This window comes from Phoenix dactylifera, chromosome 3 (genome assembly GCF_009389715.1).
Source record: "Phoenix dactylifera cultivar Barhee BC4 chromosome 3, palm_55x_up_171113_PBpolish2nd_filt_p, whole genome shotgun sequence".
In the NCBI taxonomy this organism is placed as follows: domain Eukaryota; kingdom Viridiplantae; phylum Streptophyta; class Magnoliopsida; order Arecales; family Arecaceae; genus Phoenix; species Phoenix dactylifera.
The window spans coordinates 8,687,462-8,706,802 of NC_052394.1; the positions used below are offsets into that span (position 1 = coordinate 8,687,462).

General features: G+C 40.8%; 2 protein-coding genes across 2 annotated transcripts; one reads left to right on the forward strand and one right to left on the reverse strand.

Moving 5' to 3' along the window:
• The first annotated feature begins 937 nt into the window (after window positions 1-937).
• LOC103700978 (protein trichome birefringence-like 6) lies at window positions 938-4,412 on the forward strand. Its single transcript, XM_008782890.4, has 6 exons — window positions 938-1,881; window positions 2,000-2,192; window positions 2,267-2,457; window positions 3,561-3,719; window positions 3,821-4,143; window positions 4,271-4,412. The coding sequence occupies exons 1-6, from the start codon at window positions 1,019-1,021 to the stop codon at window positions 4,279-4,281; spliced, it is 1,740 nt and encodes a 579-aa protein (XP_008781112.2). The 5' UTR covers window positions 938-1,018; the 3' UTR covers window positions 4,282-4,412.
• A 3,275-nt stretch (window positions 4,413-7,687) lies between these two features.
• Window positions 7,688-19,083, reverse strand: LOC120110205 (ATP-dependent Clp protease proteolytic subunit 5, chloroplastic-like). Its single transcript, XM_039124525.1, has 9 exons — window positions 18,830-19,083; window positions 18,636-18,740; window positions 18,401-18,518; window positions 18,221-18,313; window positions 15,358-15,403; window positions 15,193-15,265; window positions 8,810-8,844; window positions 8,615-8,703; window positions 7,688-8,212 (listed from the first exon to the last, which is right to left on the reverse strand). The coding sequence occupies exons 1-9, from the start codon at window positions 18,961-18,963 to the stop codon at window positions 8,012-8,014; spliced, it is 894 nt and encodes a 297-aa protein (XP_038980453.1). The 5' UTR covers window positions 18,964-19,083; the 3' UTR covers window positions 7,688-8,011.
• Window positions 19,084-19,341: the final 258 nt, after the last annotated feature.

Sequence of the window (19,341 nt, forward strand, 5' to 3'; positions counted from 1 at the left end):
TCATAAAGACAGGTCACTTTCCAACTCTATCTCATCCCATTTTTTTTCTTACTGAAACTTCATCAGCATCTTAGCTCAAAAAGATGAAGAGCCGATCATTAAATACTCTTTTATACATCTCATCTCTAAAACAGAGAAAATGGAACAACCCCATTTCAGATCCCCAACCCAAAGAACCAAAACTATGAGAAAAGGAAGGAGACGGCTGAAAAATTACAAAGAAAAAAGATGTTGATTCAGGACAAGATTTGGAGATTAGCACATCCAATCAGAATCCTTCCCACCAGAAAACAAGAGGAAAACAAAATGTTGATCGATTAAACAGAAATCTAAGTGCCGAACAAATTGGGAACCTAATAGAGCGGGCGCTCTAATTATGAAAAGAAATAGAGAAATATTTAGGAGAAAAAAGTGCTCACCAGAGACTCGGGAAGGAGCGGGGAAGAACACGATGCCCTTCGCCTCTACGCAGCCGAGGAAGGTACGAGTGGGAGACGCAGAGCCATCCATTGGTCAATACAAGATCATCAAAAGACCTCGAAAGATCGCAGAATTACAGAAAGATCGCGGTATCATGAACATATCTCTGCCGTCCAATTAGACTAAAATCGACGGTTTTTAGATAGAATATTTCCCAAGATCCGATGGTAACATCGCATCACAACCGTTGAATAACACAGCACATTAAGCCTAATCGGCCCAAATGGAATGGCCAGCCTTTGGATTCTGGGCCTATCTATGGGTGATCATTTCTGGACTCAACGTCACCTCGGATTAACGCAAAGCTGACCCGGTCCAATTAGTTTGGGCCGCAGTTTAAATTGGACGCGAGTTGAGGTCATTCTCGATAATCCAATGACTTAACGAACCACATCCCACTAATCGAGACCACTTCCTCCACGTCACTTGTACCGCTGTTATTTTGTCCTTCGCCTTCCTCACCGACCTTTATCACGCAAAGCATGTCTCTTCCATTCTCTAAGGACTTGGAGAGGCTCCATTCCTATGAGAAGCTACGATGGAGAGGCTGAGGAGTTTCTCCATCAAGCCCACGAGGCTCTTGGTTTTCTCATTCACCGTCCCCTCCTCCCTCCTCTTTTGCTTCCTTTTCTCCTTCTGGGTCCTCAACACCACCCCCTCTGGCTCGACGGAGTCTCATCTCCGGCTCAGTGGAGGCCCCGGAACCATAAAAGATGAGGCCTTTGCTGGTTCCGGCGTCACTCTCTTTGTTAATGGGTCTAAAGATCGTATTTGGGGAGCAAGCATCTTCGAGGAAGCTGGCAATTTCTCTGCGGAAGCTCTGGATTTAGACAAGAAAGGAAAAAATGGGATTTTGGTGGATGTTCAAGTGGGAGAATCTGGTGGTTCTCCTGGGGAAGCACTAGATTCAATTAATAACGGGGAAGTTGCCATTTTTAATGATGCCCATTTGAAAGGGATTATTAATTCCTCTAACGAAGCTTTAGATTCAGTTAACGAGAGGAAGAACAGCGATCTGGCTGTCTCCGACCCAAGGGAAAGCTCTGATTTGTCACAGGAAGGTCTAAGTTCGAGTACTCCGGGGGCTGATGGGAAAAACGCCGAGTTTGATGCTCATAAGGTGAGAAATGAGAACTTTTTGGCTGACAATTTGATCAGAGATGCGAACTCTTATAATGCCAATGGGAAAAATATATCTTCAGTTGTGAAGAAAATTGAGGGTAAGCGTGCAAAAACATGTGATGTTTCTCATGGAAGATGGGTTTTTGATGAGAGTTATCCTCTATATACAAGCAACTCTTGCCCCTTTATAGATGAAGGATTTAACTGTGAGGCTAATGGGAGAATGGATAAAGACTACATGAAGTGGAGGTGGCAGCCATATAATTGCAACATCTCAAGGTACTTAGTCTCCCTTCTTTTTGTTCCTCTTGCCTTTCCAAACTTTAGCTTCTAAAATTTGATCCGTATAATTAGTACTTGATTGGATTGGGATATGGGGTTGTTGGATTATGTTTAGGTTGGACCCTATAAAAATGCTGGAGTTGATTAGAGGAAAGAGACTGGTATTTGTGGGGGATTCTATTAACAGGAACCAGTGGGAATCCATGCTTTGTTTGTTACAAGGTGCTGTCTCAGATCCTAGGCGAGTTTACGAAGCTCGTGGGCGGAGGATCACGAAAAACAAGGGAATTTATAATTTCAAATTTCTGGTAATACCGATAAAACAAGTCTTTTAGTTCAATTAAGCTTTTGCACTCCTTGATTTTTGAGAAGGTTGCTGCAGGACTACCAATGCAGTGTTGAATACTATGCAACTCATTTCTTGGTTCGTGAGAGTAAGGCAAGAGTACGACAGAGGCGGATGAAAACTCTACGAATTGATGCCATTGACAGGAGTTCGTCGAGATGGAGAGGAGCTGATATCCTTGTATTTAATACTGCTCATTGGTGGTCACACTACAAAACAAAAGCTGGGTGAGTGCATTTTTTGAGCTATTATGCAGAATGTATCCAATGTAAACATGCTCTCTCTATTATTTTTTTTATGCTTGTTGAAGGTTTGAAGTTTTGATTTAATAAAATGAATAAAATGAAAAATATAATTCTCTGACAATGGATTAGAGATTTCACCAAAGAACACCAAAATGCATTGCTTGAATATTTATTTTTTTTCCTGATTGGTAATCAGCGTCTTCTAGTAAAATTCACTCGATGGCTTAAGTTTGGAAGCGATATACTGCAGATCATTCTTAACTGGTGTCAGTACAGTAACACTATTCTATTAGAATTCTATTACTTTGGTTACAAAATCTTTGAGTGTCATAACCGAATCTCAGATTAGGGTGGGTTTGACTATGGATCCTTCTTCAGCTTTCGTTCTTACTGAAGGATTAATTGGAATGCACTAACATATTGGCACATTCAAAATCAGTGTTCATTTAGACCTGATTCTCAGTTTTTACTTTCCCTGATTCTGCTTGTCAACCTTTGCCCCTCCACCTTTTCCAATCCTTGTTTGCTTGGTGTTATGTGTGCATACTATGATGCATAAGATTTCTTTCATGAGATTTAGGGCTTGCATACTGTTTACATGTGCTTAAAGCTTAGTTGGAGTTTGATGGTAGGATATTTTTACTGTGTTTTGAGTGGAATTGGGCCCTTAGCTCAGTTATCTCCTATGGCGACCTGTTGGGAAAGCAATGTAGTTGTTCGGACAAAACTTTTGATGGCTTTACATGTTGGAGAACTGCAACCATCAAATTAACAATTCTGAGAATCATGTATGAATTCTAACTTTTGTGAGGTGGAATCGTTGAAGTCTGACATTTCTGTTTTCTCTGAGATGACATTTTGTTTTTCTGTATAAGGTAATATATAAAAATATGGAAAAAGGATCCAAAATCGATTTACCCTAATTTACTTAGATCTTTTATTCTGTAAGTATGAATAAGAGGAAGTGTGAAAAGATGTATGTTAATGACACAACATAATGCGAACATATAAGTTGGCAGCCTTTTATATCTGTTGTTTTCTGAAGCACTGAAGACATCTATCAACTTCTTTTATTTCCTCAACAGAATAAGTTACTACCAGGAAGGAGACCTGGTTCATCCCCACCTTGATGTGTCTACCGCTTTCAGAAAAGCTTTGACGACTTGGGCATCCTGGGTTGACCAACATGCTGCTCCAGGGAAAACTCAAGTTTTCTTCAGAAGTTCAGCACCGTCACATTTCAGGTTAGCTGTTTCCATTTCTCAAGGCTAAAAACATCCAATTCAGAAGGAAAGTTAGGGTCTTTTGCTCATGATGCTTTCGCTGCACTTCTTTGTTTCAACAGTGGTGGTGAATGGAATTCTGGGGGACACTGCAAAGAGAGCACCCAACCCCTAAATGACACTTCTGGCCGACAAATTACTGAAAAGAACATGATCTTGGAGCAGGTTGTAAAGCAAATGAAAACCCCAGTAACTATCCTGAACATAACTAACTTATCTGGACTTCGAATAGATGGTCACCCATCTATATATGGGAGAAAACCTGAGAGAGGACCCCCAACAGGCATTCAGGACTGCAGCCATTGGTGCCTTCCTGGAGTTCCAGATACGTGGAATGAGCTGCTATATTTTCATCTACTATCTAGACGAGTACCAGTTTCTACAGGTTAGTAATGATAGTCTAGTGACATGCAATTCCTCCTATGCCTTGAATTGTTCATGATTTTTTTTTAAAGCTCCCTACTTTATACAACAAGTGCCTGTAATACTTGCTTATGTATTGATTGGAATAGTTAGCATGTGATGGTGAAACTTATGGAAGAAAGAGGAGCAAGAATTTTTGGGGTCAGACTGCTGTTTTGTATATCCTTTCTGCTGTATTTCATGTAGAATATTAAGTTAATCAAATTGTTTTCTAATTTATGATAGTTGTAATCCCAATATTGTTTGTTCAGTGATTGACATTAGCCCACTTATTTATGATTCCTAATATAGCATGCTTAACTTCCTTTTGTCGATTGGCTTAGGGCTCCCTTACATATGTTCAAGACCCTATGCGAGAGAGAACAGTTGGTAGCACCTAACTAGTTGCTGGATTGGTATACATGGCTGTGCAAGATAAGGCTCAGAATGACTCAGAAAATTCATTACGATTAGATAAAAAGAACAGAGATTTGCTTTTTAGGTCAGGTTGGAGTGGTTCTTTCACAGAACTAGAGGCTCTTGAACATGCTGTTCCAATAGTCAAATCCAAGGCTAAAATAGTTATTCTGCCATTCGGAAGAATTGAATTCAACCCAATAGGATACTTTGTAAGAGATTCTGCACCTAAATTCTAAATTACAATTATTTCACTCGAGTTTACAGAAAATTGTTAAGCCTTCAGCTTGTTATCTAAGAAGGTGGTACAAAAGGCTGTGGGCGCAGTGAGAATTGAAGCAAGCTTCCGGAAACAGAAGGCAAATGGCAACCTTCTGATTTTGTTATTATGTGAGGATCTTTTTGGATATTTCTATAAAAATAATTTATAATAATAAGACTCGTTGGTTCATCTAGCCTGTATCTTCTACTAAATTTTCAGCCTAAATCCCAGCCAAGAAGAAAACAAAATCCATCGAGATCATTTTCCCTTCCGGCAAGATTCGAGCTAGCGTGGGTGTTGGGCCTTTTTTTCCCTTCCTGCAGGTTAGAGGAGTGTTGGACTGGTATGGGCCATATTCAAATGGGCTTTCTAGTCCACGAATCTAACAGAAAGTTCAGTCCAAATCTTGTTAGATTATCCGAACATGCACCAAGATGACTCTTCTTATTAGATCTGTTCGAAGGCACGGACGGCCCGCCCGGACTGCCTGAAACATGTTGGATGGACTTAATCCTAAGTTTTAAGCCGAACGGGCTGGGCCAGGCTTAAATATGAGCATGCCTGTTAAAACAAGTCGGGCTCAAATTTAGCTATGCCCGACTCGAGCCCGATCTATATATTAATAATTATCTTCTATGCACCAACAATCCTCATGAATAACCATAAACGCATATTCATGAATCTTACCAATCCTTTTTAAATATATAACTTTTTGCAAAAAAAAAAAAAAAACTCCTAAGACATGGTTCGCATATACATATAATCCACAATAATTTAAAAAATTGGACATAAGATAAAAGCCTTCTCATAAATTATATATTTATCGTACACAAGCTTGCCTCTCTTTTTTTTTCCTGGTGGACCGGGGCTACCTACATAAGGGGACGCCATCCCCAGACATATAACTCCCACTACAGGATTTGCTAAAATTTGATCCCATCTTGGTTCATCACCCTCCCCAACTGGCCTCCTACAACGTAGTGATCTATCCAATTGTCAAGCAGCACTCGTTCATTTGGATCCTCAAGGCCTGGCTAAATAGTTAGCACCATGATGGAGGTGCAGAGGAAGAGGAGTTGCATCTCAAGGCTTTCGCTTCCAGACACGCAAATGGAGTCGGCAGGGACAAATCTAATCTCCACCAACAAAAGAACAGAGAGAAACAACTGTTAGGGAATTGAAACAACGAAGCCAAACGCCAACCTTAATTCTCATGCAAGTCAAATACGCTGTAAAGTCTAGATCATTCATATAGAGAACTGAGAGGCTTTTAAACAAAAAAGAATCTATAGATATATATATTACATCGGTAGTCTCCCATGGCTGACGAGCTCCGTTGCCACGGCCGTCTCAAAGGAAACCTTCTCCCATCCGTCGCTTTGAGGTCCCGGATCGGACCTCGATCGACCTCTGATGGGAGAAGACAACGAGACCCCTTCTGAGTTGAAGAAGGGGGATGGGTCCGTGTTTCTATTCGAGCCTCACCAATATCTTGGAGTCGACACTGGAAGTCGCGCCTCCGGGTTATCTCCTGTGTCCGTCGCTGAGCCACCCTTCCATCGAAGTCTGATCAGGATGATGTTTCTTGAATTCCTCATGATGGGATTGGAGAAGAAATGAATTGGATTGGAGAAGAGGAAGGCAGAAGTGTTTCTCTGAGAAATTTCGATGGTGATTGGGTTGGTGGAAGGACTGACAAGGTCACTGAGGCTTTTTATAGGGCTTAGCAACCATCAGTGCGCCATTATAGTGAATCCAATTGGAGATTTGGATTTCAAATCTGGAAGATGCACGCAGGAGGATATAAATGGAAAGTTCATGAAAACATTTCCAACATAGTAGAATATATAAAAGGCAGTTCCACTATTACATTCCAAAAATAGTATGAGTTTCATGAACTGAATCTTTCAGATTGATACAGATATCAGATTCATCCAAACCTTCTTAGAGCATTTAAAATAATAGAGAGCGGTGAAGAATCAGTGAAACCGAGGGGGATGCTGAAGGAGATATAGCAGAGACTGGTGAATAATTAGTGAATTTCCGAGGGGAATACAGAATGAGATATAGCGGAGTCCGCTGAATAATGGGTGGAATCCGCGGGGGATACACAGGAGGCAAAAGGTCATCATAGCATTCTTAAAACAGTAACAGAAGTTCATGAATCAAATCTTCTATGGCATTTTGGTTAGTTTAACAGACTCTAGAACCATATACAGAATTGTATAGTTTATTATTGCACTTACGAAATCATCAAATTTGTAGGGGACTGTGAATTGTCCAAATTCATAGGCATGAATATAATTTTCTATGGGATATTGGTAACAAGACATGTAATTTTCTGTGCGTTTTGAAAGATGGCCTGCGTAAATTTTACAGGCTTGTGCAAATTAACAGGAGGAAAGCCTTCCAGGCCACACAACCTCCGATCTTCATTTGAAAAGAACGACCAAAGATAGGGATACTTTGCGAGTTGCTCGAAGTTAGCAAGCTCACTCCAACAACATCATACTAGCCGCAGGGTTGCAAATTCGAAACCCCCAACCACAAATGAAACAGGGAGCAGCGAGACCATTATCGAGACAAGCAAAAACCAGAAATCTTGCTGCTTTGGTTCAGTTTCATGGAATTGTACCATCAAGGGCATGACCATCTTATAATTTGGCTGCACCCCCCCCCCCCCCCCCCCCCCCCCCCCCACAAAAATATACTGAAGAAAACAAAAAAGAAAATCTAAATAATCAATAATGCCGATCGTCCGCATGATAGTGGTATCCAACAATAACTCTAATCAAAGAAAAGCAAACATACATCTTTCTTTCATATTTACAATGACAGATGAAGACAATTAACATGAAAATGATTCACAACATTAAGGCAGAGAACATTTAGTTAAAGGGGCATTCGAGCAGATTGAGAAGTTCCAAAGCTGCTTGTAAGGCTGATCGGTACTCTAATTTCAATACAATAGTACAGAAGCTGTTCGAAAAACTGAGAAGACGTATTGCTTCCTACACTAGAAGCTTTGGTAAATGCAAACTTTCTGCAATACAAAGAATAAAGTTCTCCTTAGGTGCATAACAGGGTAAGTCGGTGGCAAACATTCCATCCCAGTAATGGCTACATGCACATCATGACAAACATGGATTCATTGCACAGATACAACTGGTCTTTACGGATCAGAAGCTGCTAGTGGCTGAAGGGCTTTCAGAGGATTCATGATCACGCCATCAATTAGACCATACTCCTTAGCTTCTTTTGCACTCATGAAAAAGTCCCGGTCAGTATCTTGGTTGATCCTTTCCAAGCTTTGGCCAGTATGATATGCTAGGTACCCATTCAAATTAGCTTTGTGGTGCAGCATCTCATTTGCCTGAAAAGCAGTACAAGAGCGTTCATGAGAATCAAGAGTTGGCCCAGATATGAGTCAAAATTTTCATTTACTTCGTTAAGAAAGGCACAAAAAGAAATAAGAATAAAATGCTAAACAACAGATCTTTTTCTCTGTCCAAAGGAAGTAGATGTTTTGTAAACAATTAGAAGCCGACATTGAAGGATAATGCATAAGGCACTTTTACTTTCTTTTTGCTATGCCTAATGATTAAATGATTAATTGAAACAGGAAAGTGAGACCCCAATCAACAGCAGTGTGGGACTTTCTCATGGGGGGATTCTCATCCAACTCTACAAGGAGTCAGCCAAACATGATATACATCATGAAATAGAAACATCTACAAACTTGAGTAACAGATACAACATCAAAGTCAGACCTTACCTGGATGTCAATATCAGTCTGTCCACCTTGAGCTCCTCCAAGAGGTTGATGAATCATTATCCTGGAGTTTGGTAAACTATACCGTTTCCCTGGTTTGCAGAAGAAAAGGATGTAATTTTAAGAAACAATATATTCAAGTTATTCGAGAGGCCAGATCTTGGAAAGTGTAGTCATAGTAAAATTCAGAAGAATTACCCTTGGTGCCAGAACTCAGAATAAAAGCACCCATGCTGTTTTCGAAAGGCCAAGCAACATTGACAAAAAAAGTCAGTGACTTTAATGTGCATTAGAAATAATCCAGCATCTAACATAGAACAGAAAATATAAACAGACACTGAGGACTATTTGGACCAAGGGATGGAAGAAGAAGCATTATAATTAACAAGAAGCCATGATGAGAAGGGTGCATGTATAAGATCATCACTGACGAACTGAAGCACAGGTGAAAATGAACTGTCATAACTACTTCTCAAGTACAGGAAGAGCACATTCAAAGACAGATATTCAAGTCATCCTACAGCAGTGATTGCAAAGTATTTAAATAGAATATATCTCACCACTCATTTTTTAATAATAAATTCCAAATGACGAGACAAGTTGTAATTACTAGTCTAATGTATAAAAATAAGTCAAATTCTTGTCTTCCATGCAAAGAGGCTATGGCATCGAGGGTGCATGCCCACTGTCCCCATTTGAACTACAGAACGTGTCCCCTGAATTATTTACTACATGTAGTTCTTCCATCATATCTATGGAATGATTTTGTAGTACTCCCACCAATTATTCTCAAAAATTAGCAGTCTTTCGTATCTTTGGTATTAGGAGTGGGAGCAGAATTAGGAATGAGAGAAGGGAGAGCTAATTTTTGCTGTTAGACTATTCAAAGTAGCAAAAACGATGACTGCTTAACTGCAATTTGGAATGGATTCAACAGCATATTTGGTGGCCCTTACTTTCTAAGGTACATGTGCATTTTTTTTCCCCCAAGAATCTGATGAGATTCGCTTTCCGGGAGTCGATAAATGGTCACCCCCCCTCTTTTCTTTCTCTCGGTCCGGTAGCGAGTAGTGTACTGGAATGCAATGTATAGCACATTTAGAAAATATGAAAAGCATAACCAATATGAAAGTGAATAGACTTTGTACCTATTTTTTTCCTCAAAAAAAATACAACCACCAACAAAATCATCCCATCTAATTGGTGGGTTGCAATATTTTGCCTGGTTTGCATCTTGCAATGAGACTGGAGCAAATGTTACTTCTTGATAATTTGCAATATTTTGCATGGTTGAAATGTAGCTCTAGAAAGTACATGGCATAATAAGCATAAGCAAGATATTTTATAATGGTGCTAAACTGTTAACACATGGTGAAACAAGGGCGAAGCTGAACATGAGAACATTAGGTTGTGTATTAAAAACTTCTACGACATCTAACAATCTCCTCGAATTTTGTCCAGCACTGAAGGCTTTGAGCAATCAGTTACTTCTTCCTTTCCATCCCTCCCAAATGATAGGTGTAGATGGAATGCCCTAAATTTTCCATTTAGCCACACCAAGCCTAATCCCTATCAACCAACTTCACATAGTCATGCAAGAACTAGAAGCCTGTTTGACTTCTACATGTAATGTCCATCATGTGAAAAAACAAGTTGCGTTGAGGGTAAAGAACCTAAGTAGCATGGGAGTGAGCATAAAATCATTGCCCAACAAAAACTACTGAATTTTGAAAAGTTGCATCTAGCGAAACTGACATGACTCGTATTTGACATTATATTCTAGGAAAAAAGTCCACCTGGAATCACATACCCATTCGTATGAGCTTATATCCATAAACTTTGCTATGCATCCCCATTTTTATTATCATAAAGCTGTCATTAATTCTCAAATAATCAGTCTCAATCAATAAAACTTTTCTCACCTTCCTATAAGACTCTTCTTTCATACCTAGGTTTCACTGTTGATACATTAATTCTTTTAATGCATTATATTCTTTGCTCCTGACAGCATCTAGCGTCACTATGCATATTTCATTTTCTTATTTTTGTTCAATCCAAAGGGTATCAGATAAAGAGAATCATCTTTCCTAGTATATACGCCCTCTAAGATCAGCATCGTAAGTCAATGTTTTTTAGCCCATCTTTACTTCATTCGGATCAAGGTCAGATAGTTATGGACTCTTATCATGCTACTTTCAAAACATGCATTAGAAGCATTAAATCACAGTTCACTTTTTTCCCCTCACACTCCCTTTACCTTATTTATATGAAACAATGGAATAACTATCTATACATATCCATTTCATCTTTACAAGACCTGGATATTTAGAATAAGAGAAAAGTATGCACTGGAAAAAATAATCTAAAAAGGCAGAACCAGGAGGGTGAAGGAGAATCTTGAAAAATATCAAGCTATTCTTATAATTAAGAACAGATAGAGGTTGAGTTCCTTCTCACCTATATGTTGGAAAGGCCACTCGCCTAACATTTTTAGAGACCCACAGAGGAACTAAAATAGTACCATTTTTATGTTAGAATACTTCGAGCATATAGTTTAGGCAGGGCCATTTATCATCTCAGTCAGGAAAATTGCAGGGCAATGAGGGATAGTATATTTGTTTCGGGAGTAGAAGGATAAAACCATGATACGTTCCAGTCATGAAAACCAGGAAAAAGAGATCCCAAGTATATGACTAACCTTGCTGCTTCAGTTCCACGTTTCATTTTTTGACTTGACTCAGGGAAAAAGAAAAAAGAGATTGACAAAGCTGCACATGGACTTTGGTTGAGCCTAAACATTAATTAGAAAAATTGTCCCTTTTCTTGAACAAGACTGGATGGTTATGGTCATGGCAATTGAAAGTACAATATTCTTCACATCAATCCTCAGATGTGGTTCACATTGAGTTTGATAACAGTACCTACCTTTAACATTCTCAACAATAATCTTCAGCCAATGTTTAGGTTTCAAAACTACTTCTTTAGATGTATACACACTCATGAAATCTCCATGCAATTTTTACAAAAACCTCCTACTTCTACAACCCCTTCCTATCATCTTGCAAAAGCTTTTAAAACTATCAAGGTGATGTCACAACCAACTCACCATCCATCAAGATGGTTTATAAGAAATTGTTCTATGGTCTCTCAGTTCTATCATAAAATATAAATTTTACATTAATTTTTTTCTGGGGTTCTGAAAAGACACAAGACAAAATCAAATAGAAATTTAGTGTAGAGAAATTTAGTCTAGAATGCTACACTACCTACTATTGAAGGCAAAGACAAAAGACAAAGTCAAAGAGAAGAGCAGGGTACAGAGAGGATGTTATTGTGAATGATAATACACAGTTTATGCTATGACATGCAGGTTCCTATACAATGTAATCTGATGGAAAACTTTTTGATGCAGTATGGCGACCAAGTTTAGTGTGTCCCATTTCCTCAACCTTTTACTTCATGAAAATTATAGTAATAATCACAGTACAACAAAATGCACCGACCATTGAATTATATAAAAAAATTACATGCTCACCACTGTAATTGCTTGATTTTGCCAGAATAAAGAATTTCAAGAGTCCAAAATATTTCATCACAAATTCGTGTTTCCCTAATCATGGCATGTCACTGTAACCAATTAACCATAACATGATACAAAATTCATGAGCAACTGCATAGACATTCATGAATATGTAAAAATACAAACAAGGTAATAATTAAATAACTGCAAAGTACTTTGTAAAAGAGAAAATTTGGTTCTTCAGTACAGCAGTGATGGCGCCTGATTGGCAGCGGACTTTCATCACCTTGATACCGAAGCGGCAGGATGCTTTTGAGCCGGGTCATTTTCGTCCGATTAGCCTGTGCACCACCTTGTACAAGGCTACGGCGAAGATACTTGCCGTTAGGTTGCGGGAGATCCTTCCGAGATTGATTAGTCCAGAGCAGGGGGCTTTTATTGGTGGGCGCAGTATTTCCGATAATGTTCTTATTGCACAGGAGTTTATGTTTGATCTTGGTAGGGCCCCGATGAGGAGGAGCTTGATGGGAGTCAAGCTTGATATGGAGAGGGCTTACGATAGGATGCGTTGGGATTTTGTGCATCAGTCTTTGCTGGGGTTCGGGTTTCATGAGATATGGATTCAGTGGATCATGGGCTGTGTTAGGGCTCCGTCATTTGCCATCTTAGTAAATGGCACGCCATCTGATTTCTTCGAGCCATCGGGAGGGCTGCGACAGGGATGTCCCCTATCTCCTCTGCTATTTATTATCTGTGCGGATGCTCTGTCTAGAGCATTGCGTCAGGCGGTGATCGCCCAGGAGTTGGAGGTGTACAGGCCAGCGGTTGATGCCCCCCCGATTTTCCATTTATTGTTTGCTGATGATTGTTTGCTGTTAGTCCGGGCGTCGCGGCAGGACGCCCGGGTTATTGCCAGGATTCTCCGAGATTATTGTGATGCATCTGGTCAGCGGGTAAATTTTTCGAAGTCAGCAGTTTGTTTCAGTCCGAAGACCAAGCGGACGGCGAGGCTTTCCATTATGGAGACTTTAGGGGTGGGTGAGCAGGAGGGCACTATGAGATACCTGGGAGTCCCGATCTCAGGCCGGCGGCTGCGAGGCAGGGACTGCTGTTCACTTGAGCTCAGCATCAGGCAGAGGTTGGAGGGCTGGCAGATGCACTCCCTGTCTATGATGGGCAGGATCACTTTGGTACGGTCAGTTCTCTCTTCGATTCCTATATATTTACTTTCCAATTGCTTCATTCCAGTGTCGGTTTTGAAGCCCATTGAGCAGCTTATTAGAAACTTCATATGGGGAAGGCATGGTGGCAGAGGTGGCATCCATTTGTTAGCATGGGAGGTGGTGTGTCAGCCCACCAGGTTTGGGGGCCTGGGGTTGCAGTCTTTGTTGGATAGGCGAGAGGTGTTGGCAGCCCGACATGTCGCGAGATTTGTTCTGGAGCCTAGCAGTATGTGGTCCTCGTTGATGAGGGCGAAGTATGGGGTGTTGGTGCCTGGAGTGAGAGCCACTCGCTATCATTCTCCGGTTTGGAGGGAGATGTGTGCCAGGGCTATGTTGGTCATTCAGGAGATTAGATGGGCTATTGGTGACGGTCGCTCTATTGATGTGTTGGAAGACTGCTGGGTGACTGCACAGCCGCTCAGTCGTCTGCCGACCTTGGTGGATTCGGGACGATTGGCGGGCCATACGGTTAGTGACCTGCTGATCTCTGAGGAGGGCCGATGGAGGGAGGAGATGATTAGGGAGGCCTTTGGGACGCACTTGGCGGAGATGGTTCTAGCCCTCCCGGTGCCGATGCGAGGGGAGACTGACAGGTTGGTGTGGGCGCCGACGGGGCGAACGCAGGTTCGCGCTAGGGATCTACAGGCTTTGTTCAGGGTGGAGCCAGCTCGACAGCTAGAGGGAGGGTGGATTTGGAGGATGCGGACCCATCCGCGAGTGGCGCTCTTTTTCTGGAAGGTGGCCTGGGGCTGCCTTCCAACTAGGAGCGTGCTAGTTCGGCGGGGCATGCGGATCTCGCAGTGCTGCGAGGTGTGCACGGTCAGTGAGGAGACTATTGGGCACGTTCTTCTGCAGTGTCCCAGGGCTAGGGAGATTTGGAGGAGGTCACCTGTTCCTCTTCCCCTGTCGGTTGTGTCGGTACAGGATCTGCTGCAGTTGGTGAGAGACTCTTTCCGGCAGCCTAGTTCTGTTGAGGTAGGGGTTCTCAGAGCATACCTGGCCTATCACATTTGGTTGGACAGGAATGCGGTTTTGTTTGAGGGCAGGAGATCCTCGCCGAGGTTGGTGGTGTTTAGAGCAGTGCTTCAGGCTAGAGAGGTGATCTCATGCGCTGCTACGGGTTCTCTTAGGACGGCCGGGGACATCTGGGACACTCGTCTCGCTTTTACAGCGCCCAGGTTTGCTTTTGTTTCTTGGGTGCCCCCACCCCCTGGTTTTCTCAAGATGAATTTTGATGGCAGTGTGGCGGCAGATGGGAGGTCTGGAGGGGTTGGTTTTGTGATCAGAGACTATCATGGCAGCTTGGTTGCAGCAGGGGGTCGTCATGTACCAGGTCTTACTGTAGTTGGGGCAGAGCTTCGAGCTGCCTGGGAGGGGATTACCTATACGAGACGGGTGCTCGGTGCTGAGCGGGTGCACATTGAGGGAGACTCATCGACGGTGATCGAGTGGATTCGGTGTGCTGACCGGTATGGGGATGGTCACCCACTTATTTGCGATATTCGCAAGCTGGTTGCTGAGCTAGGCGAGCATCAGGTTGCACATGTTTTCGGGAGGCGAACAGGGCTGCAGACTGGGTCGCCTCCTATGTTGCACGACATTCCGGGGAGTTCTTGTGGACATCCAGAGCAGAGCTCCCGCCCCCTTTGTACTCTTTACTTTCTTTTGACTTGGTAGGATGTACTCAGGTTAGAGCTATATGAATTGCCGTTTTCACCAAAAAAAAAAAAGAGAAAATTTGGTTGGTAGAACTAGTTCTAAAGACTGATTTAAAAGCAAGCTCACTTTCAGCTGTTTAACCAAATGACAAAAGCTGATAAACTATTAAATGTCATTACCTAGCTGCAAGTCCAACACAAACAGTGGAGACATCAGGCCTGATGTGCCTCATCGTATCAAAAATTGCCATGCCTAAAGGGAAGCACAAAATCCCACTGCCTCAGTAACAAAAATGCCTGATATATAAGACATACTGAAAAAAGAATAAAGACAGAAGGTATTACCAGCTGTAACTGATCCTCCTGGAGAATTCACATATATGACAATATCCTATCAGGAATATTAGGTGACAAATTAAGCTTGATTCTAAGAATTCACATAAATGACAAATAGCTATAAATTGTAAACTAAGTTAACTATCTTATTTAAAGGAAATAGACTTTCATTAATTGCAACAAAGTTCTCATGAATACAAATGATTTAGAAAGGAGGGAAGAAATGTTTGATAATCTATAAAACAATGGCCCGTGTGAGAAGAATAAATAGTTCAGAGTTTCACTCTGGTCACTGCACTTATAATCCCACTTGCATACTTTCATGAAAGCAAAAAAAATTCAGTAGCAGTTTGACAGGACCTAATAACATCCTCATTCAATTTGTTTCTGTCCAGTCAAACATCAGTGTACTTATTATACCTTGAATCATGACAAATGACGACACATGATTTACTTAGAACTATCCATGAATGACAACTAAAAAGCGTGGCTGCCAACCTGGACTATCTGGTTTTGTCGTGTATTGCCAATGCTTCAATGTATTTTTTTAGCTTCACCTCCTTAAAACCTGACATGCATTACCAAGTGAACTGCACCGCACATCCACTCCTTAGGCATTTTCATGTTTATTCTTCTTATTGAAGAAAGCCAATACGATGAGTCAACATAACAAGGTTATGTAGTGAAATGACACTGCTTCTCATTCTAACAAACTCCAATGTAACTTCATTAATTAAATTTCTTCTGAAGAACCTCCAATGTCAATAATAAGATATTCAGGCAGTCAAAGATCAGAGCACCAGCTTAAGATTCTAATGGCATACAGGTCCAAAAGTGATGGTTATTTACAGCTCAATCCAAGAAGTTAGATGCATGACAGGAACATGATAAATAGCTTTTTGCATGCTCCTATGCATTAGTGTTTAAAGAGGAAGAAACCAACTGACATATTATAAACCCTTTTAAGTTTACCATATTCTTTGCCAACTTAAGGTAGTTCTCCATTATCTCAAAGTTGAAATTTCAAATTCAATCATACGATTTCATGGAAAAAACTTTAGTAGTTTATTCATATTACATACTGATGATAGACAGTGATTCATCAAATTACAATAGCTCGGTCATCATCACAGCCATCAATTTAGAATTATAGTCATTTATTATGATTTTTTACACTATATTGTGGTTGAGAATGATGTGACCAACCATAAGATCATACAATCTGAACTCTAGAAGAGTTCTGCATTCAGCTGAAAAATACAGATTCCAAGGATAAAAATCAATAGATAAAAGAATATAATCCTGTATCCTCAAAAGAAAGCACGGGAGCTGCACCGATGAGCAACGATCCAACTCAGATCCATTAGGCATGCACAAGCAAGACTTAAGACAGATCTGATAGGAACAGAAGGGCAGCATAATGGAACAAGACCAAATAAAAGACGGATGTTATGTGAAAGCATCTAAACAAGTTTTTATCAACAATAGTAGCAAAGATGAATAAGTCTGAAAATAATTTAGTTGGGATAACACTTGTTTCATGGTTACAGTTATTCTCAACTAGTTAGATAATACGCCTTTATAGATTGAAGCTTAATGATTGGACATGCAAGCTCCTCATTTTTCTAAGACTACCTATCCAACCTCTACTAAGAAAAAAAAATGATGCCAACTGTTCATATTTAGTTTTAAGCATGGGCAAAAGCTGTTATACTTCTTCTGTTCGTTTATAATGTATTCATTTGCTTACATCTCAGCATTATCTTGTGTATGCAATCATAAATAAATTTACATAATTCAGATCCACGAAAACTTTTTTCTATAATACTATATGGGTGCAAGACCTTGGTAAATTTTATGGGCATGAAATGACAATGAAGTTATTCTCTCATCTAAAATCTTTTACATCATTGAATGAAATGAAAGATGAAAACATGTTCAATAATTTGCAGAGTGGCTGAAAATATATGCTTCAACAAGCAAGCAAGACTAAAAGAAAATTTTTATCAGGCAATAACAAGGTTGACAAATTTCACATGGGTCAAAGCATTATCTAGTAGAGATTGTCGAATGAGTAACACGGGCATCCCAAAAATGAGAACATTAAGGCACTTTATTTTAGGAACAGTAGAATTTCAAATGATTAAAAAATAAAGGAAGATTTATATTGACTGAATGTAGAGTTGTGGAGATGTAATTAAAAATTTAAAATGATAATAGCCATTTGCAGTGGGGACTAAGGGTGACCCGAGAAGGAGAGTGGCTCATGAAAGGATAACAGCCAAAGGCAACCTAGAGGTCATGAAAATGAACCTGAAAAAGAGTTACTTGGGATGGCATGGCTGGTTTCTTTCCGATTTCTGAAAAGTGTTTGAAAACACCCTAGCAACTAACTCAACAAGCACTAAGTAATACCAGATTTAACTTAAAAAAGTAATAAAAGTAGACAAAGAACTGACAGTAATTAAATCATAAGAACATGCCTTGAGCATTTCATCACATTTTTTGTTAATTATTTCTATAAACTCAAAACAGAACAACCCATGAAAGCTCTTTCTGGCAACAAGTACTGCAATTAAAAATCTATAAACCTCAAGAAGTATCAGGTTCCAAAGTAGTAGGCTACTCTATTCATCTAGTATGTGCCCTGTAGGCCCTCCAGCTAAAGGAGACATTTTCCTTATGTAGAAGAACCATGCAACCAGAATCAATACTACCTCTGTTCACCACAGAAGAAAGAATCCAGAAATGAAAAGAACGGGTGAAAACCAAGGAGATTATGCTATGCTATTAATTCGCAGCAACCAAACAAAACCTAAGATGAAGTTACTAATAATCATAAGAGAAACAGCAAACAAGACTAAGCAGAGACCTTGGTAGGATCAACAGCATCCAGGTAGAGAAGCTGCGCCACAATAATGTTCGCCATGTCATCATCCACAGGTCCACCACAACGTATAATCCTCTACAAAAGACCAAATCTTTACTCTCTCATCATTCAAGAAAAAAAAATAAAACCAATCCCTAGTGTCCAAAAAACATTAATCCATACATGCTGAAAGAGCTGGCTGATAACGCTCTGGAACCGCTCCTGCACCATGGGCGGCGGCCCCTGCCCTCCTTGGGCCTCCACTGGAAAGTAGGGAGACGACGGCACTACCAAATCATCCCTGAATCACCACCAAAAACAGTAAAAAGAATGGAATCCTTGCACAAAACCAAGAAGCAATCAAGAGAGAGGAAATGGGGACGGGCAAAGAGAGAAAGAGAGAAACAGTAGCTTATACCTAATAGACCAAACCCCTTTCCTGTGAGATCGATCCGGCGCCCAGGAGCCGCTCGAGTAGACGGCCTTAGGAGAGCTCCAGGTGCCGACGAGCCTCCTAAACTTCCTGCAAGGAGAGAGAGCAAGCACTGAGACGAAACCGTGCAAAAGAGAAGGAAAGAGAGAGGGAGGAGAGAAGAGAGGAGGAAAGAGTACTTGGAAGAAGCAAAAGAAGAGGAGAGAAGGCGGATTCGGGAGGGGAGGTGGAGGGTTTGCGGAGGGTTTCTGGCGAGGGTTTTGAGGGGGGAAGCAGCGGGCGCCGCGACGCAGGAGGAATTCGCCATGGCCATCTCTTTGCTTCTTTTCTTCGGGTCTCGAGTTCGCTTCTCTTATCCGATGAGAAGACGAGACGCGGCGGAGAGCTACGACCCCGCGCTTTGGCTCTTTGCCATCGCCGGAAATATTTCGGTGAGGGAAGGAGATTTTTTTTTTTCAGCAAAAAAAAAAAAAAAAAAAAAGAGGAAGGAGGTTTCTTTATTTAATATTTTATTATTTTTATTTTATTATTTATTTTCTCTATTCGCTTCTCGAAACACATGAAAGGCATCATACATCATACTTCCTCAGCAGCCTCCAAATGTCATCTAGAACGGATGGTTGGACATCTCCGGCTCTTTCTGTAAAATTCGCTCAATCACCTCTGCTAAGTCCTCCTCCAGGATGATGCT

Excerpts from the sequence above, each read along its gene's own strand:
- LOC103700978 (XM_008782890.4), top strand. The coding sequence starts at position 1,019 with ATGGAGAGGCTGAGGAGTTTCTCCATCAAGCCCACGAGGCTCTTGGTT. Across the intron at positions 1,882-1,999 it reads TATAATTGCAACATCTCAAG|GTTGGACCCTATAAAAATGC; the intron begins GTACTTAGTCTC and ends GATTATGTTTAG. Across the intron at positions 3,720-3,820 it reads TCAGCACCGTCACATTTCAG|TGGTGGTGAATGGAATTCTG; the intron begins GTTAGCTGTTTC and ends TTGTTTCAACAG.
- LOC120110205 (XM_039124525.1), bottom strand. The coding sequence starts at position 18,963 with ATGGCCATGGCGAATTCCTCCTGCGTCGCGGCGCCCGCTGCTTCCCCC. Across the intron at positions 18,519-18,635 it reads AAAGGGGTTTGGTCTATTAG|GGATGATTTGGTAGTGCCGT; the intron begins GTATAAGCTACT and ends GTGGTGATTCAG. Across the intron at positions 18,314-18,400 it reads TCAGCCAGCTCTTTCAGCAT|AGGATTATACGTTGTGGTGG; the intron begins GTATGGATTAAT and ends GGTCTTTTGTAG.